Source organism: Cervus elaphus, chromosome 11 (genome assembly GCF_910594005.1).
Source record: "Cervus elaphus chromosome 11, mCerEla1.1, whole genome shotgun sequence".
Taxonomy (NCBI): Eukaryota; Metazoa; Chordata; class Mammalia; order Artiodactyla; family Cervidae; genus Cervus; species Cervus elaphus.
Genome location: NC_057825.1, coordinates 35,197,161 through 35,220,780, shown reverse-complemented (window position 1 = coordinate 35,220,780; position 23,620 = coordinate 35,197,161). Strand labels below are relative to the sequence as shown.

At 43.3% G+C, this 23,620-nt stretch overlaps 1 protein-coding gene across 1 annotated transcript in view; it reads left to right on the top strand.

Moving 5' to 3' along the window:
• Positions 1-22,677, top strand: part of ALK (ALK receptor tyrosine kinase) — a 725,373-nt gene extending 702,696 nt beyond the window's left edge. Inside the window, exons 24-29 of the mRNA XM_043917489.1 lie at positions 1,570-1,667; positions 5,653-5,745; positions 8,288-8,389; positions 16,819-16,953; positions 17,682-17,772; positions 19,897-22,677. Coding sequence (XP_043773424.1) covers positions 1,570-1,667; positions 5,653-5,745; positions 8,288-8,389; positions 16,819-16,953; positions 17,682-17,772; positions 19,897-20,577 — 1,200 coding nt within the window. The 3' untranslated portion in view covers positions 20,578-22,677. The remainder of the gene's footprint in view (positions 1-1,569; positions 1,668-5,652; positions 5,746-8,287; positions 8,390-16,818; positions 16,954-17,681; positions 17,773-19,896) is intronic.
• Positions 22,678-23,620: the final 943 nt, after the last annotated feature.

The window sequence follows — 23,620 nt, the reverse complement described above, 5'->3', positions numbered from 1 at the left end:
GCCCTCCACGGAGTAACCCCCTCCATGAATGCAGAGCCCTCTGTGAAGCACTCACTCTGTGCCTCTTGCTGTGAGTCCTCAGAACAACCAGGGAGGCTGAGAGTGTCACGTCACTTTCACACATGAGGACACAGTGGCTTGGACAGAGGGAGTGCCGTCAGCTCCAGGTCACGCAGCCAGTCAGGGACCCAGTAGGATGACGCCCAGCTCAGCTCAGCCGAGCACTGAAATGTACTCTGCGCTGTATCTGTGCTCACTTGGGTATCGTGCACTGAGTTCACAGGAACTCCAGCCCTTCTCAGACATGCTCTCCTAAGAAACTCAATTTTAACTCCTAGAATCCCGCCTCCCCCAACCCAAACCCTTAAAGCCCAGCTCAGGGCAGTTTCAGCTCCCCTCTACTAGCTCTGTGACCTGGAGTGAGTCACTGAGCCTCTCTGAGCCCTCAGCCCTCTCATCGTCAATATGGAGGTAACTTTGCTTGCCTACTGACCACACAGGACGTTGCATCAAAGGTTCTGGGACTTGCCCTTTTGCAGGTAAGGGACTGCCTGATGGTCCATGGGCAGCAAATGTTCCCCTCCCTGAGTCGTCACCCCTGGAACTGAAGCAGGCCCCAGACAAACTCCTCGCCACCTCCCCCAGACCCACATTATTGCTCCAAAGAGTCCCAGGGAGGCCCTGATCTGTGGCGGCATCTGGAAAACCCTAATTTGGCTTTAATCAACCAACAAACCCCCTTGTTCACTGAACCTCGGCAGTGAGCTAAGCGTTGTGCTGGAGACCATGGAAGTGGACGCCAAAGGCCCTGCCTCAGGAGCCTCGAAGTTTCCTCGGGGATGTGGTAGAACAAGCCCAGAGCAGCACAGCGCACGAGACACTGCCTGAGGACATGCTGCTGTGGACTTGAGGGGTTAGGAATTTAGAAGACACCAAGGAGGGCGAAGCCCTCAGAGAAGACTTCAGGCCGCCCCACCAGACTGGGGGAAGGAGAGCCAGGATGCATCCTGGGAGGGGTCGGGGAGGGGTGGGCAGCAACTTTTGCACAAAAGGAACTTCATGCAGGAAAGCCAGCTGCCCAGTATTTTCTGGAAGGTTCGCTTTTTCAGTCCACTTCAGATCTAGGTCTTCTTGAAGAAAGTTAATTTTTAAAAATATTTTTAAGCATTTAAATAGAGCATTTTAAAGCAACAGTACCCCGCCTTGATTTCCTCACAGGCTTGTTGGTACATTTAGGGATTCAAATGTTTATGAAGATAGTGGTGGAAGAGTGGGCAGAAAAAAACGCGAAGGGGCAGAACGTCTGTGGTGCGGGTTCCGGCCCCACTCACCGGGCAGCCGTGACTCTGTAAACGCTGCGCCCGCACAGAGGCGGAGTCACTGTTCTGGGCTGAGGCCCAGGCGTGTGCATTTGTATAACCCTACCGGTGATCGCGAATGTGCAGCCAGGGCCGAGACCCCAGGGCAACCAGCCTGCGTTTGACCTCCTGGTGAGCCCGGGAGCCTAGTGTTTCAGACCTTCTCTCCCCTGAGAGCTCCTCACCAGCCGGTCACTTCTGTTTCCTACAGAACCAGCCCTCCTCCCTGGCCATGCTGGATCTCCTGCATGTGGCTCGGGACATCGCCTGCGGCTGTCAGTATCTAGAAGAGAATCACTTCATCCACCGGTGAGTCTAAGTGACCTTGCTCTGCCCTCACCTTCCAGACGCTCCCCTACGTGTCCCCAGGGCTTTGTTTGGCCCATGTGTAAAGTGGGGTCATGTGCTGTGCTGTGCTTAATTACTCAGTTGTATCTGACTCTTTGCAACCCAATGGACTGTAGCCCGCCAGGCTCCTCTGTCCATGGGGATTCTCCAGGCAACAATACTGGTGTGGGTTGTCATGCCCTCCTTCAGGGTATCTTCAACCGAGGGATCAAACCCAGGTCTCCCACATTACAAGTGGATTCTTTACCAACTGAGCCACCAGGGAAGCAAAGTGGGATCATAAAAACATCTATATCAGCGCCGGAGACCCAGATGAGCTCTGCCTGACCTCCTGCAGGGACCCCTGCCTGTGTCAAGTCCTACCTAGGTCATGTTAATGTTTCCATGTCTAGAAGACTGAGCTTCCTAGGTGGCTCAATGGTAAAGAATCTGCCTGTCTAAGCATCCAGGGTTCAATCCCTGGGTCGGGAAGATCCCCTGGAGAAGAAAATGACAACCCACTCCAGTATTTTTGCCTGGAGAATCCCCACGGACAGAGGAGCCTGGAGGGCTACAGTCCATGGATCACAAATAGTCAGGCACAACTGAGTGACCAAGCATGCCACATCATCTAAAAAATTGGGCTCCTTAAGGGAAGTTTGAGGATTTTGTATTTTCGGATCTCTGGCTATGGATAAATCAAAGGCAACAACCCTATTTTATTCATCTTCATATCCCCAGCATATAGTGGCACACAATAAATGTTTATTGGATAAATTATTTTTTTCTAAAACACTCAGAAATGAAGAATGAGAATTATTTTCTTTAACTCTGTACTTCATTTCTTCTACTCAGTATGACGCTTGTGTTTAAATGGTGTTTGCACTTGTACATCAAGTCCATGTGTAACACTATAGACATGAGAGATGACACATATTTCTTTCCACGTGGCTATCCATGGCTTTCTCAACAGACAGCTTGATTCTGAAACTTGAAAAGTCAAATAGATTGTTAGACTCTTTGCAAAGTTCTTCCTAATGATTTGTTTTTCATTTAGTAAATAATAACCTAGTGAACTAATAAACATTCATGAACCCATCAAAGAGTATAAGACATGTTGCTAATCATTAGAATATGTAAATATAATGTAGAGAATGAGAGACACTGTATGAGTTTAGAAATAGAAGAGCATGGAGGTAGATAACAAGCTATGTTTTCTTCCCTAATAAAGGGGATGTTAAAGATCAAGAAATACACTGGCCTAGTTTACTGAAATCATTCTGAAAACAAGGCCAGAAGCCCACACTGGCTCATCCTTTGTCGCTTCATCCTTTTGGCCCTCAGATCTTCCTCTTGAGTCTCAACCTTTCCAGCTTGCAGATCATTGTGCTTGATAGAAATAACAGAAGCAAGAGAGAAGCCGAGCCCCAGTTCTTTCTGTTCTCATCCAAAGCCACACTTTCTGCTTCACAGCGCAGGTCAGCCCTGCCACTGTTGTTCTTGCCCTTTTTATTGTGTCCAGAACTTTCCATAAATCTCAGCTCTGGGTTTTATTGTTGTTCAGACATGACAGGGTTGTGCTCTTTTTAGAATAAGTCCTTGGCTAGAGCCATCTTTCCATCTTTTTTTTTTCTTCTTTGAAGTATAGTAGAGTTACAATGTTGTGTTACTGCTATACGACAAAATATGCATTCTTTTTCATATTCTTTTCCACTATGGTTTCTCAGACTGGTGTACCTGGAATGAATAAATGTCTCTCCATCTCATGTCTACCTCCTCTAAGTCTGAGCCCATCTGAGAGCAATGTGACCCATCACCTTAGTGACTTCAGATCTCTCCCTTCACTTCTCCCCGAGGTCGTCTCTCCCTTTTCATCTCCACCCCCACGTTAATCACCAAGTGTCCAGATTCTCTGACTGAGGGATTGTGTCTACTTTTCCTCTGACGTCTTGAAATCTGCTTTCCTAAGGGATGATACATTTTGACTATATCCAGTGCCCTGTTATTACTGAAAATAAGATAACAGAATCAAAAATTCACTCAAGATTCCTATTCCTTCCATATCTGTAAATAGTTGCTGAAGGTCACAATAAGATCCCAGAGTAATATTTTGTTGCTTCTTTTATCTTTTTCAAGAAATGAAATTGTCAAAAATTGAATCAACAGTATGTTCGATGATCTGCTTTATAAGCAAAAGGTGACGATTAGCAGAAATTGTCCATCTCAATCAAAGCTGTCTTCTGGAATAATTGGTTTTAGGAAAGCATCTTTTTATATCTTCTTCTAACTGGCTCCAGGCTGATGGCACCCTCCCCCAATAGTTTTACTTAATTCGCTCTCCTTCACCATCTGCCTTAAGATTCACAGACTCCCATGCACACATACCTCCTGAATTCAGAGCAGACTCCCTCGCAGATCCACACACTCCCATTTTTCTATTAGATCTGTTTCCTTTGGACATGGTTTATTGCCGTTTTGAGAAATATGTGTCATTCTACCAATTCTTGGTGTGTTCTATGATATTACATTTACTTTCTTGCCGTTAAATTCAAGATCAATTTTTTAAGCAACCATTCCATGCACATCAACAGAAAGACCTTTCCAGAGCCATAAATATTGTTCTTGGTCGACTTCACTATATTTCTCTTGAGAAGCAATGGCTATATATCCTACTATATTTTCTTCTTTTTGATGTCATATATGTTATGCTTTTATGGTTTTCTTAGGGCATTTTATGCACCATTGCTCCTCAAAATTCAACTTAAACCTTCTGGATTAGGGCAGTGGCATTAATAACACCCATCTCCCACCCTGACCAATTGTTCTGCTATCCTAAGCCATGATCCCCCACCCAGATCTTTTTTGTAAAAATACTATCCAGCTGTTTATTTTCCATGTTCCTTCTTTCTCAGCCAATGATCATGAAACCAGTTGAAAGTATAAAAACACCACCCATTCCCCCCAAGAAGTACTATTTTTTTCTGTCCAAGACTTTAATATTATTAGAAACCCATTCCATGAGTTTGAACAAACTCCGGTACATAGTGAAAGGACAGGGAAGCCTGGTGTGCTACAGTCCAGGGGGCCACAGAGAGTCAGACACAACTTGGTGACTTAACAACAACAACATTCCAGACTTCATCTGGCTGCATCCTTAATCCCCACATGCAACTCAAGAATGGGTTAGCGGTCAGTGAGTAGAAGCTGGTGAGTCTTGGAAAGCTTCTGATCCAGGCTTACGCACATGCTATGGAAGAATAGGCCCTGACGACTGGAATGTAATGACTAAGACAAGATAACTTTATAACAGGAAAGAGTGATTCTTTGGCTTCATAGCTATGATGCATACAGTTTAACAAAGGCTTTAGATAAAATCATGGATGTAAAAACCATGATGGCATATTAAAATATAAAGCTAGAAATATTTGGGGGAAGACGACCTACTTGAATCTCATGGGAACTATGCTGTTTCAGAACATTCCTTCAAACAACCAGCAGAAACCAACTAGCACTCTGTACAGAACAATAACCAAAGGCCAAATACATTTCTATGTCCCTCTATTATCTTCTTTTAAATTTTCTGATAAAATAAGGATAATACTAGCACCTTGTATCTTACAGAGCTACAGTGAGAATTAGATATGAAGCAGTTAGAAGAGTGCTTAAGTACATAGTAAAAGGACAATCAATTTTCTAGTTCCTATTATAGTTATTTTCATTATTATTATCCCATTAAACATTTTCAATCATCTCCCCTAATCCTTTTCCATTTCCCTGTTGGTTCTGAGACCTAGAATTGCTTAGCTATTCCTTTCATACTGAAGTCTAATGTAGTAAAGGAAATACAGAGAAGAAAAGGGAACTATTTGAACTTTAGATTGGAGGTGAAAATGCTTGTGATTCTTATACCTTTATCTTTTTAGGAATAAAATTACAAAATGCACTTTCTCTTTTTTTTTCATCCCAGGGACATTGCTGCCAGGAACTGCCTCTTGACCTGCCCAGGCCCTGGAAGAGTGGCCAAGATTGGAGACTTCGGAATGGCCCGTGATATCTACAGGTGAGTGAAGACTGCCATCACCCATCCAAGCTCACCTTCTCAACTGCATCCCCTAGAGCACTCTGGTGCCTTATCAACCTGCTGCCTAAAATGGCATTAAGTTCCTTTTCAGCATGGGGCAGCCTTAATTATTGTTCATGCCTGAAGGGCTAATTCTAGGATCTCTCTGCCTGCAATAATTGACACTAACCTGTTAATTAGATTGTCTTTCTGGTTCTAACTCTTTAGTCCTAGCATGTTCTGAGACAGAATAACCTGGATACTTCACATGGAAAAAGTTTCTAGGTAAACTTTAGCTTAATTAACCCCTTTCCTTAATACTCAGGAATTCCAAACAGACTTAGCTTCCATTCCCCTAGGCAAGAGCACCTTAGAACTGACAGGAGACTGGGCCCAGCGCATTGCTCTGCATTTCCCACGCCAGGAGACATGGAAGTATAGTTCAAAGCCCGTGGGTACTTAGCTCAGCTTCATTTCTTTTTCCCTGTCACATTCTCGAGGCTACATCAAAAAACAAACAAAAAAACAAAAAAAACAGGGAACTTCCCTGGTGGTCCACTGGTTAAGACTTGCACTCCCAATGCATGGGGCCCGGTTTTCGTCCCTGGTCAGGGAACTAGGTCCCACATGCCACAACGAAATTCAAAAATCCTGTGTGCCACAACTAAGACCCAGTGCAGCCAATTAAGTAATTAATAAAAAGAAATCAATAAAATAAAATTTTAACTGAAAAAAAAAAACCTCTATTGTATACTATCCCACACTTCTCTTCCCAACCGCTAGTTTCATCTTTGTCTAATTATTAACAACAGTGACTCACTCCATGAGCTGAGCGAGCCACTCTCTGGCACAGTCACTAATTACACCTTCCCTAACCCAGCTGTAGAGTGAGGAGAGGTGGTCGGGTAGACTTTTCAGTCTTCAGACAATAAGGGAGACCCCTGTCGGTCTCCCACGGAACTGGTAGCAATCTCCTAGGGCGAGAATGCTGATGGCATCCTGTTACCGCTGGGCAGCAGCACACGGAAACTCAGGAGTTAGCAATGTTTTCACCTACTGTTATCTTCCACTGATATCCACTGCATATCTGGTAAAGCTCCGCTTCACCCTCTTCCACCACCCGGAGCCTCAGTGTTCCTTCACCTCCTGTCTCGGAGCACCCAGGAGTGCCTGTGCTCTAAGACTCAAATGTTGCAGCAAGACTAAACAAGTCACATGGTCTGGCCCTTCCCCTCCGTCCTCAGCACTGGTAGGTCCCAACTGTAGACTTCAGCACCCTAACTTCCCTACAGCCCCCTGCTTCCCACAGGCCCCGTGCAACAGCATGTGTCATGAATGTCTCCTGTGAGAGGTTCTTTGCCATTCGGCTTCATCAGCACCCCCAAGACACTCTTCCTGTACTTTTCCACCCACCACCCCCACCCCAGGTAGAACAAACCCATTCTTCTTTGGTCACTGAGTTTCCTCTTGAATACATACTTTTGTCATCATATGTGTGTTCTTACTGCAGTTAATTATGTCTGTTTCTTCCACTAAATCATATCCTTGGAAGAGAGAGACTATGACTTATTTCTGTCCTCAGCACAGGGCAGAATACCTCACACGTTGTTGTTCAGTCACTCAGATGTGTCTGACTCTTAGCAACCCCATGGACTGCAGCACACCAGGCTTCCCTGTCCCGGAGTTTGCTCAGACTTATATCTGTTGAGTCAATGATGCCATCCAACTATCTCATTCTCTGTCGACCCCTCCTCCTCCTACCCTCAAACTTTCCCAGCATCAGGGTCTTTTCCAATGAGTCGGCTAACCACTCAATTCATATTTCAGTCAGTTATTTTTTGAAGTAATTAATCTAGGCAGCTGGGAGGAAGCCACCTCCCATAATATACCAGGCACAAGAACGCAGGGCTGGGGTGGAGCTGGCTTCAGAGGTAGGAATTAATTTATTAGTTTTTTTATCAGTGAGTTCATTAATGATGTCACTGACAAAAACTAGTTACCTCATCCCTCGGATGCCAGCTACACCCCAGGCCTGTGTTTTCCCTGGGGGCTGTGCTAAAGGAAGCAGCTTCGCACCAGCCACCCAGAGGACTTGGAGTCACGTGCCTGTGTTGATTTGAATTAGATGCTGTGTGAGTGCCGACAAGGACCCAGACTAGTAGGACACCAGCCCCGCTCTTAGCCCTCCCATTGTGTATCTCGCATTACCGTGGATCATCAGGAACTGTACTCATAAGGTTGGAGTAATGTTATTCATTGTGAGTTACAGTAAACAAAATCCATCAGGGAAATCTAACCATCTGCTAGCGGGTATTTTAGTCATTGCATAGATCTTTTCTTTCACGCCTCCAGCGGGTTGTTTCGTCTCCTATTAAGTGACACTAAGGTTGTTAACTAGATGATCTGTGTTCCTGCTCTCCCTCCAAATCACAAGAGCCCCTCATTAATTTCAGTTCATAGACCTTGTTTTTTGCCACTCTCTCAAGGCACCTGGCTCAGAGCCATCTCCAGAACCAAGTCTGTTTTTCTCTTCTCCCTGCAGGGCAAGCTACTACCGAAAAGGAGGCTGTGCAATGCTGCCAGTCAAGTGGATGCCCCCAGAGGCCTTCATGGAAGGAATATTTACTTCTAAAACAGACACGTGGTGAGTCTTTCTGCTACTCTCATCCAGGTCTCACCTTGAGCCTTCAAGTAGAGCTCATGAGTCAAATGAGCCCACACTCTCTTGTGGAAGGGTAAGAGAGATGACAGCATACCTCTGTAGCAGGGCCCACATCAACAGAGCATCAGACTCACCAGGAAGTCTTGGTAAGACACAACTGAATGCTGGACCCCACCCTGAGAGCTTAGGATCCAAGAAGTCTGAGGTCGTTGAGAAGCTCCATTTCTCACAAGTTCCCAGGCTGTGCTGATACTGCAGGCTGGTGGACCACACACAGAGCCACACGTAATTTTTTTAACATAATAACAAAGTTGGATTTATTCCAGGAATGCAACATTGAGTTAAGATTAGAAAAATGATCAATGAAATTCTCCAATTGACAGAATAACAGAGAAAAAGAAATTATCAGCACAAAAATATCAGTGATGGTGATCTACAGCTAAAAATCAGTTTAGAAAACACTATCTGCACATTAGATCTCCAGAAATCATTCATCCTGCACAACTGAGACCTTGTGCTCCTTGACTAGCCTCTCCTTCTTCCCTGGCAATCATCATTCCATCCTCTGTTTCTGCGATTCCACTTATAAGTGAGGTCATGTGACATTTGTCTTTCTATGGCTGATTTATTTCACTCAGCATACTGTCCTCCAGGTTTATCCCTGTTGTTGCAAATGGCAAATTTCCTTCTTGTTTAAGGCTGAATAATATTCCTCTGTGTGTGTGTGTGTGTGTGTGTGTGTGTGTGTGTGTGTGTAAAATACATGTCACATGTTCTTTATCCATTCATCCATCAATCAGTATTTAGGTTGTTTCCATATCTTGGCTATTGTTAATAATGTTGCAGTGATCTTGGGAGTGCAGATGCCTCTTCAAAATACTGATTTTATTTCCTCTGGATGTATACCCAGAAGTGGGATTGCTAGATCTTAAGGTAGTTCTATCTTTAATTTTTTGAGCACTCTCCATACTGTTTTACATAATTCCTACAAGAGCAACACATAATTTTAAATGGCAGTCAACCTGTGTTCCCTCCCAAAATACACACACACAGAGGAATCTTTTTTGCATAAAAATCCACAAGGACAAAGACAACAATGACATAATTCTGGAAACTGGAAACTTTACAGACAGATGGTCCCTTACTTGTGTGTGCGCTCAGTGGCTCAGTCGTGTCCGACTCTGTGTGACCCCACGGACTATAGACTGCCAGGCTCCTCTGTCCATGGAACTTTCCAGGCCAGAATACTGGAGTGGTAACCCTTCCTTTCTCCAGGAGATCTTCCCAACCCAGGGGTCGAATCCAGGTCTTCTGCATTGCAGATGGATTCTTAACCATCTGAACCACCAGGGAAGCCCGGTCCCTTACTTAGGAGACTAGAAAGTTGACACCTACATCCATCTTGAAGTAGCCTGCTTTACTCTGCCTGGTCAGGTGCCCCAGAAAGGCCCAGGAATGGAAGGTGCCAGCACCTCTAAGTAGAGGTGCAGCAGAGAGGAAAATGAGTTACAGATCTGTTTAAAAAGTAACTAGATCATTCCCTCACCTCTGCCCCTCCTCTACCATCACACAAGGCTAGGGGTTCCCTCTCCGAAGAACTGAATTCTTTCTGACCTTGGGGATATCAGACATCAGCAAGGGTGGATTCTCTACTATAAGCAGATATAGTAGAGTTTAAGAAGTCTGCCTACTTAAAGGTGCATGCCTCCTCCCTCCCCTCAGTGCCAAGCACATGGCAGCTAGGCAGAAGGAGATCAGAAGATTCTCATTGAAAGAACTAACCCATGAAGAGAAAAACTTCAGACATCGCAAGTGCTAGTGGGCTGAAAAATGGCCCTCCAGTGCTATCAGGCTCTCATCGCAGAAACCCTCATCAGGAGAAGGAGTCTGCATCACCAGTGTCCTCACAGGAGGCAGAGGGGGATTTGCCTCACACCCAGAGGACAGAGGCAGAGGCTGAAGAGATGTGGCCACAAGTCAAGAAGTTCCAGCAGCCTCCAGAAGCCGGAAGAGGCAAGGAACAGTGTGGTCCGGCATACACTTCACTTTCGGATCTCAATACTGACTTCAGACATCCCGCCTTCGTGCCTGTGAGAGAATAAACTTCTGTTGTCTTACGTCATCGAGTCTGTGGTGCTGTCAGCACCAGGAAACGAATGCCCCTCGTGAAACAAGCAAGTCAGCTGCCCACCAGTTAACAAGCCTCATCTACACAGAGCTTCCCATCTTGTTGGGTTCCAATCTTAATATATGAACAGAGAGCCAAGAGTATACAAACACTTGAGAAAAGATTCTGATCTGAAGGAAGTGAACATACACAAAGGAACTTGGAGGAAGAAAGATGCAGAAAGTTTAGGAAAACTCTGAAAAACAATATCCTCGGAAAGTTAAATTATTGTAACCATAATCTTAAGGACAAAAGATTATTTAAAACAATGTTTTTGGCACTTCCCTGGCGGTCCAGTGGTTAAGAATCTGCCTTCAATGCAGAGGTTGATCCCTGGTTGGGGAACTAAACTCCCACAGGCCAAGAGGCAACTGATCCTGCATGCTGCCAAGACTGAGCCTGCACATCACAAGGAAAGACCCTGCATGCTGCAACTAAGACCCGATGCAGCCAAAAATTATTAATTAATTATTTCAAATGTTTTTAGGGAAAAAGCTCCTGGATAGAAAAATGTGATAAGAGAGCCTTCAAGGAGACGGAGCCTAGTTCCCTGGAGCCCATGTGGGCAGCACACAGCGGCATTTTTTCAAAAAGAACAGAGAGGGAAAAGCAGGGGGAAGAAAGAAACTTGGCAGACACTACCTCTGCCAGGCTGTCAAGGTCAACATCAACAGCAGTAGATCATGTTGATAGCACGTACCTTGACATATGATGAAATGGTAGTTAACCTCTGAGGTCTTTCTCCCAAAACCCATTAACTCCAGTCTAATATTAAGAAAAACAGACAAATCCTAATATGACATTCTACAGAATTCCTGACCAGAACTGTTTGAAACCATCAAGGTCATCAAAAACAAGGAAAGTCTGAGAAGTTGCCAAAGTCAAGAATAGCCTAAGGAAGCATGACAGCTAAATATAAAGTGACATTCTAATGGAGTCCTAGAACAGAAAAAGGAAATTCAGCAAAAGCTAAGGAAATCTGAATAAACTATGGGCTTTAGTTAATAATAATTCCTTAATATTGGCTCATTAATTGTAACAAATGTATCACATTAATGTAAGATGCTAAAAATGGAACTGAGTGTGAGACATGTGGGAACTTTCTGTATTATCTTCATAATTTCTTTACAACCTAAAACTGTTCTTAAGAAAATAAAGGTTTTTTTTAAAAAAGATGATAATAGATGTGTGAAAGTAGTAGAAAAGTTGGAAGACAGAGTTGAATAAATCTTCTAGAAAATAAAATGACTATAAATAGATGGGATAGATAGGAAAGGAAAGACAATTAAAAGGATTAGACCATTAGACCCAATTAGCTGACAAATAGGAGTCCCAGAAAGAACGAAGAGCAGAAATGAAGGGAATAAAAACATCAAAGAAATAGTTCAAGAAGATTTCCCAGAAGGACATACGTTTTCAGAATGAAAGCATCCAGCAAGTGCCAAGCGCTGTGAATAAAAAGAGCAACCCCATGAACACATCATTGTGAAATTTCAGACCAATGGTGATCAAGGTGGTAAAAGTTTCCAAGGATACAAATAAAATCATAGTAAAAATTTATCAGAGATGAAAGGGAATCCAAACAACTGAATTTCTCAACAGCAACGTGGGAAACCAAGAAGATGGACAAGAGTTCTCCAGTTTCTGAAAGCCTCGCATTGAGATAAGGTCAGAAGACAGAGGAGCCATGATAACCAGGCTCCCTCCTCTGACCCATTTTTTGATAATGTGCATAAGAGATATTGTTGTTTGAAGCCACTGATATCTGACTTACCCAAACCCAGTGGGTCTCAAAGTGTGGTCCTCCGATCAACAGCATCAGCATCAGCTGGGACCTTGTCATAAACTCAAATTCTCAGTCCCACCCCAGGCTTCATGAAGCAGAAACTTTAGGGGTGGGGTCCAGCAATCTGTGTCTTAAGGAATCCTCAGGTCATTCCAGGTGCACCCAAGTTAGAGCACCACCCACCTACCCTCTCCAGGTACACATAGTAATTTGGGTAACTATGTAATTTTTTTTAATCAGAATATAATTGCTTTACAATGTTGTGTTAGTTACTGCCATACAACTGAAGTGAATCAGGTGTATGTATACATATATCCCCTCACTCCTGGACCTTCCTCTCATCCCTGTCCATCACACCCCTCGAGGTTATCACAGAGCACCAAGCACTTGCATATCCTACGACCCAGCAATCTAAGTGCCTGAATTAGAGAGACTTGGGTAGGGTGTTCATCTGCATCATTGTTTACAATAAAGAATAAGCAAAGATAGCCTAACTGTCACTCAAGGGGAGGATGGAAAAATAAAATTGTAGTTTATTTATATCATGGGACTTCCCAGGTGGTGCAGTGGTAAAGAATCTGCCTGCCAATGCAGGAGACACAGGAGATGTGAGTTTTAAAAGGCTGGTAAACATAACACAATTGTGACTTTAAAAATTTTTTTATCAGATTATTTTTATTGATTCAAATTTCTAAGATAATTTCATCTGCAATCACTTAAGCTATTTCTATAATTTTAGGAAGAGCAAGTTTTATACCAAAAGAAACAATGTGGGGTTTTTTAAAAAATATTTGTCTTATTTGATTTTTGAATGCTTCAGTGCAAAGCTTTGGGCCTTGTGGCTCCTATTTAAGACAGGCTTACCTTATAGGTGATTAAAAAAACATTGGCATACAAAATATAGATTTACCTGATCTGTAGGACTACTAGATAAAATACAAAATGGCCAGTTAAAATGAAATTTCACATGAACAGTGAATAATTTTTTGGTATAAGTATGTCTCATGCAGTATTTGGGATATGAATGTGTGCTAAGTCGCTTCAGTCCCATCCAGCTCTGTGCAACCCCGTGAACTGAAGTTCCACAGGCTTCTCTGTCCATGGGATTCTCCAGGCAAGGATACTGGAGTGGGTTGCCATGCCCTCTTCCAGGGGATCATCTCAACCCAGGGATGGAACCGTCATCTCTCATGTCTCCTGCACTGGCCAGTGGGTTCTTTACCACTAGCGCCACCTGGGAAGTCCAACTGGGACTAAATGTAATACTAAAAATACTAAATTTTAAAAAATATTAAATTTTAATACTAAAAATGTATTTCTTGTTTATCTGGAATTCAAATATTAATGAGTATCCTGTATGGTTGGTTATCTGCTAAATCTCACAACATTACTTACCTGAAATTATCAGTGTTCTGTAACCAACATGACTTCTCGCTCCCTTGAACTCTAAGAAAATAAACATCTATTTGCAGTCCATACAGTGATTCTCTCAAAGAATACTGCAATTTTTCTCCCTAGCTATCTATCCATATAGGCAGAAAACATATTGCTGGGATTTTTTAAGCCCTGCTACTTCGTTTCATCCACGATTTTGCTTAGTTTGTTTTGCCTTGGGGGGAGGTAGAAAGACCACCAAACAGAGAGGAATAATATATGCACCAGGCAGTTTGCAGTTAGTAGAATCAAGAAATCTAATAACACATTCCAGTCTGTCTTGAATTAACTGTATAATAATCTCTGCTTCAGCCTTCTCACCTGAAAAATATAGAAACTATCTTTGCCCAATTCTCCTCAAAAGAATCTTTGAAAGTTCACTTAAATGATGTCAATGAAAGTACTTTGTGTAAATCACTTCCGACATGTCCGACTCTTTGGGACCCTATGGACTATAGCCTGCCAGGCTCCTCATCCATGGGATTCTCCAGGCAAGAATACTGGAGTGGGTTGCCATGCCCTCTTCCAGGGGATCTTCCCAACCCAGGGCTCAAACCCACATATCTTAAGTCTTCTGCATTGGCAGGCAGGTTCTTTACCACTGGTGCCACCTGGGAAGCCGAGAGAAGCTTTTGTTGTTCGGTCGCTCAGTCATGTCTGACTCTTTGCAACCCCATGAACTGCAGCACGCCAGGCTTCCCTGTCTTTCACCATCTCCCAGAGCTTACTCAAACTCATGTCCATTGAGTCAGTGATGCCATCCAACCATCTCATCCTCTGTTATCCCCTTCGCCTCTTGCCTTCAATCTTTCCCAGCATCAGTCTTTCTAATGAGTCAGGTTTTCGCATCAGGTGGCCAAAGTATTGGAGCTTCAGCTTCAGCATCAGTCGTTCCAGTGAATATTTAGGGTTGATTTCCTTTAGGATTGACTGGTTTGATCTCCTTGCAGTCCAAATGACTCTCAAGAGCTATAGTTCCAGAGGAGCTATAGTTCCGTAAATATAGTTCCGTAAATTTTTGAGGTAGTGTTAACATCAAAAAACTGCAACCAGATACTAAAACAAAGATAGCTTTTTTTTGGCTAAAAAAACTAATTATGAAATTAAATGTTTTAAAGTTTTAGTCAAAATATCAAAGGAGATGATTTTGAAACACAATAGAAATCATTTTAAAGTTCATTTAAAACAAATCAAATACATTTTTTTGTATTTTTGATTTTGAGAAATCAGATACATTTCTTTTAAAAGAGAGAAGTAAGGAAAAATGCCCTACCAGATATTAAAACATAAATACACAAAAAGTAACAGAGACTTCCCTAGTGGCACAATGGTTAAGAATCTGCCTGCCAATGAGAGAACACAGGTTCGATCCCTGGCCCAAGAAGTTTATACATGCCATGGGCAACTAAGCCTGTGTGCCACAACTACTGAAGCCCTCACTCTAGGGCCCGACTCTACAACAAGAGAAGCCAGTGCAATGAGAAGCTCGTGAACCACAACTAGAGAAAAGCTTTCATGCAGCAAAGAAGACTTAGCACAACCAAAAAATAAAGTAAAAGAAAATGGTATCAATGCCAGAAGCAGACAAATAGATGAAGTGAACAGATATCCTGAAACAGACCTGTCTTACTCACAAGTCAATAGTTGACGAGAAAATTATTTTAGGACTATGTATGCTAAAGAGTGGTTTTAGAAGAGCGAATAAAATGAAATCCTTACCTCACACTTTACACCAAACTCAACTCCAACTGGATGTGAGAAGAAAGAATAAAGAAATATTAATACAACTGGAAGAAAATAGCAAACATTCATCTAATCATTGGTAAAGAGAGGATTGTACAATCTCTGAAACAGATGGAAGAAATCACAGAATTTTTAAAAAATAGATTCAACTACCTAAAAATAAAAATCTTTGGTATGCTAACAAGGAAAATTAGAAAGCAACTAATAGAAGTGTTTGAACTTTGAATAAAAGATTAACATCTTTGATAAAGTATGTTTATAAATCAAAATACAATATGTGGTTTAAAGTGGACAATAAGTGGTTAAACACGAAACATTCACAGGAGAAAAACAGAGTGAATTAACACATACATTCAACCATGTTAATTATCCAATCAATAAGCATAATTTAAAACAATTACCATTTTTTACCTTAAAAATTAGCAAAAGTTCTCATTTTTAGTAAGAACACTTAGTGTTGGTGAGAGTGTCTGATGCGCAGTGCTGGTTGATGACCAGCAATGCATTGGAAAGTCACGTTGGCACTATGCAGAGATAATTTTTCTGTGTTCATATTATTTTGATCTAGTCATTCTATTAGAATTATCCTAGATTTTACTAGATTATCCTTATCCTAGATTTTACTAGATTATCCTAATCCTAAATTCAAGAAATTTATTCTAAGGAAATTGTCCTTTTAAAAATGTATAAAGATGTTCATCACAATATTTTTTAAATACTTCAAAAATTGAAAACAATATGGAAATGATACAGCAAATTATGGTACAACTACTCAGTGGAATTTTTTATAGCTATGTCAAATTCTATTTATAAGAGGGTTTGTATTAGCATGCAAAATGTTTATGCTATAATGGAATTTACAAAAAAAAAACACATCAATTATGTAAAAAAATTCTAAGCCCAGAATATTGAATGAAGAAACATAGCATGCTGGTTATCCTTTTACGGATCTTCACGTGTGGTACTTTCTCATTCTTTTCTATTTCTCTATATTAAAAATTTTTATTGTGGAAAAATGAAATTAAGCAATTAAAATTTTTCACGTGTGCATGTCTGTGTGTGTCTATGTATGTGAGACTGTGTGTATGTTTATGTCGCTATGTGTACATATACATGTCTCTATATGTGTGTCAGGGTGTCTACATGTGTGTATGTGTCTGTGAGCATCTGTGTGTGTATGAGCATCTGTGAATGTATTTGTGTGTATGTCCGAGTCTGTGTGTGTGTGTGTGTGTGTGTGTGTGTGTGCGCCCACACCCACACCTCCCGTCCTGTGTGCAGGTCCTTCGGAGTGCTGCTATGGGAAATCTTCTCTCTTGGATACATGCCATACCCTAGCAAAAGCAACCAGGAAGTCCTGGAGTTCGTCACCAGTGGAGGACGGATGGACCCACCTAAGAACTGCCCGGGGCCTGTGTATGACTGAGGATTTTCTACAATTTACTAAGCACAATTTTCCTTTTCAAAAAATATCTGCAGCCACATATGCTTTTTAATTTTTAAGATGAAGGAACAGATGGCTGACCTCATTTAATATGCCCTAAGATAGGAGTGTGTCTGTAGTTTCAATGAGATGGTTTATTCTTCCTGCTCCTTGACAGCAATAATGCCACACCCCAAAAGGTATACATTGTCTGGATGGAGGCTGTGGACTCACCAGGCTCATTCGCCTCAAGCATCTCCTAGGACTCTGTGTAGTGGACTCCGCCCCTGCCACCTTACTCCATAGGTCTTGAGTCTCCTTGAAGTATCTCTATTCCCTGGGTTTTCTGCTGTCCTATGTGTCTCACCATGGACTCTATGCAGTCCATGGGGTCGCAGGGTCAGACACGACTGAGCGACTGAACTGAACTGATCTGTCTCGCCTCCTTCCCACAAACAAGACAGATGGGAAATACAGTTAGAATATTCTGCCTCAGAGGTAACGTTAATTCAGGGATGGAACAAACGAGCCCTGTATGATACCTTCACACCCTGCCCATCAGCAGAGGGCAGCACGTGCACACACGGGGGACAAGATGAGTCCCCATGCTAGAAGACAATGCTATTCCAGCCCCATTAGAAAAGCGCTGGTGGAGGGGGGGGGAATGTATTTTTCATCCCATTTTTATTGATTTTAATTTATGTGCTTGTTCTTCTTTTAGATACAGGATAATGACCCAATGCTGGCAACATCAGCCTGAAGACAGGCCCAACTTTGCCATAATTTTGGAGAGGATTGAATACTGCACTCAGGTATACACATCCCCCCCACCTCCTTCAGCCAATATTTATATGGGAAAGTCTTGAAGATGGCAAATACCAAAATGTGAAATAACAGTTACACCAGCCAGGAGAAATGAGTTATACTCTTGAAGATGAATGTTAATTATCTATAAGTACAATGAGTGGTATCTCAGTCTGCCTGTTTTGTAAACAAATACTACTCGCTGTCACTTAAGAGGAGTTGAGCTGGGAGAAGGTCTGTCCAAGCCACGCAGCTTCCCGCAGTCCTGCTGGTCCCTGTCCAGATCCCACTCCTACTTCCACCAGTAAGGACTGCATTTTTCCTGTTTTGATGTTAATAGAAATGGGGTACATTTTCAGCAGATAACTGTGCCTTCTACCTCCTCAAGAGTGGAGACCATCAAGTGAGAGCCCTGGCCCCCAGTTTCCTCCATCGTGTCTGCACCATCCTCGGTGGAGGGGTGTCCTCCTCTACCTCAAGGTCTCAGGGACCTTCACGCCGACACTTCTCACCTCCAGGCTGCGTGCATTCTCTTTCCCTCTTTTTTGCCTCTCATTCTGCCAGGATATCAGATTCTGGAGAACCTTTTAGAAGTCAGACAACAAACCACTACCTCTCTAAATTCCCTCTCCTCTTAGTTGTGACAATAGACATACACATTTTCACACTGGAGTCATCTCCTGTCCTCATGATTCCATTCTTTTGGGTCCTTTGAGCTCAGAAGGCATTTATCTATATAGACTTCAAGTTATTCAGGGTTTTTTTTTGTTTTGTTTTGTTTTAGAAAACTTGATGTTCAGTGGCTTTTAGGTTATTATGTTGTAATATTAATGGGATGCATCCACTTAAGTACATATACTTTGGAGTAATTTTCTTCTCCAAAGTACATAAGATCCCTCTTACAGAGCTGGGAGCTCTGTACAAGCATATTTTGAATGACTCATTCTAGAAATTAATAATTAATAGGGAAGGAACAAAAGACTAAAGCAGAGAGAATTAGAAGGTAGTTATTTTTTATGCTTAAACTCTTTACTGATGAATACTGGACCCATGTGCCTTTCTATTAAACTGAAGTAATGGTTTTCCCAATTTACACAAAATAGTACAGGATTAAGTATCCCCAACTTTAAGCTTTCCTCCACAAATCTTCCTTAAATCTCTAGCAACTGTCTTCTGCTTTTCTATATCAGTCTGTCACTGTAAAAATGATCTAGCACAGAGTTGATTTTGGAAGTGGTTTTCCTCGTATCACGTCAGTATTTCCTGGGTTTCATCAGATCCAAACTTGTTGAAAAACCACTGCATTGTGATATCCGCATGTGTAATGAAGTGATGCTATAACCCAGAAACGTTATGGTCAAGTGCAGCCTCCATCCAAAGGTGATGGAAATGTGAGAACCAGAAATTAACCTTGTCAGCCAGCATGGGGTGTCCCTCCTCCCTTCTCCTCCCCTCCTCTCACTCTCAACAGACAATTTTGAAGTCAAACATATAGTTTGTTTTGTTTTGTTTTGTTTTTTTATTTCATTGGGAACTAGGCTTCCCTGGTAGTTCACAGGGTAAAGTGTCTGCCTGCCATGTGGGAGAGAGACCTGGGTTCGATCCCCTGGTTGGGAAGCTTACCTGGAGAAGGAAATGGCAACCCACTCCAGTACTCTTGCCTGGAAAATTCCACAGATGGAGGAGCCTGGTAAGCTACAGTCCATGGGATTGCAAAGAGTCACACACGACTGAGCAACTTCACTGGGAACACACTGTAACCATTTTTTAAACTGATTTATAATTTTTTAAATCCATTCATCTGTAAGTTTTACCTAAAGCTAGTCTCTGCAAAGTCTTTCTTTCCTGAGCCCACTCCCCTTCCCCAGGCAGTGGGGCCGCTTCCCGGCACTCTGTCCCAGCACACTCTTCTGTCATAGCGCCTCTCCTCCAAGCTGTACAAAGATGAAGATGATTTTGCGTGTGTTTCTTATTCTCCTGTGCTTACCAATTAATATATTCCCAGTAAACCCTGAATGGTTTCCTCATCTGTGAAATAAGTTTGGATGACATCATCGCTAAGGTTTATCTTCCCATCCACACGTTTGGCTTGTGGTTCAAAGTCTCCATCCGTCCATCTCTCCCGCCTGTAGGACCCAGATGTGATCAACACCGCTTTGCCCGTAGAATACGGGCCCCTCGTGGAAGAGGAGGAGAAGGTGCCCATGAGGCCCCAGGACCCCGAGGGAATCCCTCCTCTCCTGGTCTCGGCGGCCCAGGCCAAGCGTGAGGAGGGCCGCGAGCCGGCCGCCCCCGCCGCTCTGCCCTCGGCTCTGCCGGGCAAGGCCGGCAAGAAGCCCGCGGCCGCGGAGGCCTGTGTCCGAGGCGGCGCCCGGCCGCCGGCGGTGGACGGGGGACACGTCAACATGGCCTTCTCGCAGTCCAACCCGCCTTCGGAGCTGCCCCAAGTGCAAGGCTCTAGGAACAAGCCCACCAGCCTCTGGAACCCCACCTACGGCTCCTGGTTTACAGAGAAACCCACCAAAAAGAACACTCCACCGGCCAAGAAGGAGCAGCGCGAGCGGGGGCCCCCGGGCGGCGAGGGCGCCCGTGCTGTCCCGGCCCCCGCGTCCGCCGCCCGCCGCCCGGGCGCCTCGCTGCTCCTCGAGCCGTCGGCGCTGACCGCCAGCCTGCGGGACGTGCCTCTGTTCAGGCTGCGCCACTTCCCGTGCGGCACCGTCAACTACGGCTACCAGCAGCAGGGCTTCCCCCCGGAGGCCGCCGGCCCGGGCCGCTACGAGGACCCCGCGCCCAAGAGCCAGCCTGCGCCCTGAGCCCCAGCCCGGCCCGGGGAGGGACAGGTAACGGCTCCTCCGCAAACCACTGACCAAATGTCACTCTTCATTCTGTGCCAACTTGTTTTGAAGTGCCACATCAAAAGCTGTGTTTTCAAATTGCTTCTAAAGGTTTGGAGCACGGGTTCATCCCAGTCTTGCAAAAGGAGAACATCTCATAAAGTCGAGCGATCAGCGCGAGGCCGGGCGGGACGGGGCTGCGTAGGGTTCTGACGGATGGCTGGTGTCCACCTGCTCCCGCTTCTTTCCCTGTCCCGTGTGCTCGGCGCCACGCTCGCAGAGCTAGCCGCTCCTGTGTTTGCTAGTCGGAGTCATAGGTGTTCCCTCACCTGGTCAATGTGGGCCTGGACCACTTGAGAGCCGAGGGAACAGAAATAAAGTTCTCTGTAGTGTCAGCGCGGGGACATTCTTTACTTGGAAAAGAAAAATCATAGCCAGCTCACTGGAAGGTCACTGTGGATGATGCTGGCTTTCACTTGTGCTGGGTCATCAACCACCATATCATAAAAATGTGGTGACTAGAGTAGTAGAGAGAAAATGTGTATACACTCACCTGAATGAAACACAAGTACTCAAAGTGCTTTGAGGATGGTAAGATCCAGAGAGTCCAACATCCTGGTAATATACCTCATGCCTTAAGAAAACCTTCCTACTAATGGTGAACAGCTGAGTGTGAGGTTTCCTACTGCATCGAAAATCTGAGATTTAAAATTTTAATTACTTATTTTAAAAGCTGGCACTAAAATAAACTCCGACAATATAATTTAAAAAAAAAATTTTAATGTAAGCAACAGTGATACATCAACGCATAAAAACATATCCATTCATGGGCATTAGTGTCACACTTCCTAACAATTTCAATCATGAAGGTTACCAAGTTGAAGTTTCTATTCCTGGAGATGATTCAGGGGAGCAGCAGGCCCTCCAGTGGTCCTAAGGAGAGGTACTGATTCAGTATCCTTCCTTTCAGGATTCACCCCAGTTCTGGCTCCTTAATAGTGTGTGATTCTAGCACACATGGGAACAGAAATTGACTGAAACACAAGGCATAATTTGTATACCTGTCAAATACAGAGTAAAACAATTTTTTTCTCTGGGTGACAAGTGAAGGAATTAAAGAACACGTGGAGTGCTGAGGTTGGTAGTGACATGTTACAAAGAGAGTTCTGAACTTGGTTTTCACACATGAAATTTATCTCCATTGCAGACAAGTTGGGAATCTGTTAAATCTTACACACAGACGTATGCAATGATGCTTTATCAGAAAGTTTTCATCTCTTTCTGCTCGCCTCCATTCTCTTTCCCAGTTTCATTTCTGGTGGTAGCTGTGCCAGAACCTCACTTTGGGATGACAACATTTTTTATCACTTGTTAAGCACTAAACATTCCCAAGCAAAAGTACTGTGTCTATCCACCTTCCCCTGCCTTCACAACTCCACTTGCATCAACAGTCTCATCTGGACGTGAGGCCATTCTGTTCTAAGCCAATACCAGACCAGTGAGTGTTGATTCCCCTATGGCAGAGCCTTGCCTAGTCAGTAGTTCTTCACATCTTGAGAAGCTTAGATACCTTGGACATCACTTTTCTTATCTTCTTGACTGCCAAAAGTATTTTCATTGGACACACATGAAGATGAAACATCAATGAACTCATCTCTTAATACTTGTATCAACAAAGTTTTAGCTCATGCCCGGCACAAAGTTAATAGTCTAATTATATAACCATTAACTCATAAACCACCTGAAGGTGTCCAAGAATCACACTTTGAAAAATACCCTCCTAAAAGGATGACAGAGCAACTGTCATAACAAGAACAACTTTATATTTGTGACACCAGTAACCAATTAAACAGGGAGCATGCTACGTGGTTAAACAGCCAACTCTTTCATTAACAAGGGAAAAATCTTATCCCTTTCTCTTCTTAAAAACTACACATCACTACATTTTCAGGTTGTGCCTTACTACCACGGAGATTGATTTGTTGATTCTCTCTAATCGTCTTTATTGGTATCAGTTTTCATGTAAATGGTAGTCAAATCTTAAAAGCCTGTATACATGGATAATAAACAACTCCACACTGAGATATGATGACCTCAAGACGTTTCATTTAACTTGCTAATCGCCCAGGTATCAGCACTCCAGCCATATGGCTCCAGCAATTCATACTGATGCTGTGGTCTCACATATTTATTTATTATGATGGAAAATTCCACCTAGAACGCGGACAGGCACAATTAAAGTCTGTAGAAGTTACATTAGTAAGCTAGTGTAATTATTCATGTTCTATATCTATAAAGAAGCTCATCATAAGTTCACAATCATTCCATTGGGAAATTGGCAATTTGTGAGGAATGACTAGTTTATCAATAGGTGGTACTTCAATATTTTAGCAGATCAATATAGCAGGAACAAACTTTTATTTTTTTAGAAAGAGCAAGATCTACTTGGTAGTTGAAAGATCAGATTCTTCAGCTGCAGTTAGGATGTGCGTCCTGGCTGTCCATGGGTTCTCAGATCTGTCTGTACCTCGGTGTCTCCATACACAAAATGAGGATAATAACGTCCCTTTCTCCCTGCCCCTCAGGGAGATTACAAACTGTGAAAGCGCAAGCACTCCCTCTCACACCTCTCGAATTCCTTAATGAACTGGGTTGGCTGTGGGGAGGACTTCAGAAGTTGGCATGTGTCTCCATGCGCCGCCCCCACCCCCCACTGGTCCCATCTGGTCCCCCCAGCTCCCCTCCTGTGCCACATGGGCTTCATCTGTCAGTTGTTTAATGACAGGAGCAAGAACTCTACCAAAACCAAGTCCTTTCAGCTCAAAGGAAGAGTGTGAAGACTCTCTGCTACACTTAGTGTTAAAAAATGAGCAACAGAGGAAGACATTTAATCAATTTGATGAATTCTTTTTAAAAAGTGTCTGGCCTCTCCATATAGTTTTTTATAAACTCTACAGCTGTAAGATATTACATAACCACAGATTAACCTTATTCTGTAACACTTGGGGCTTTTACCTCCAGA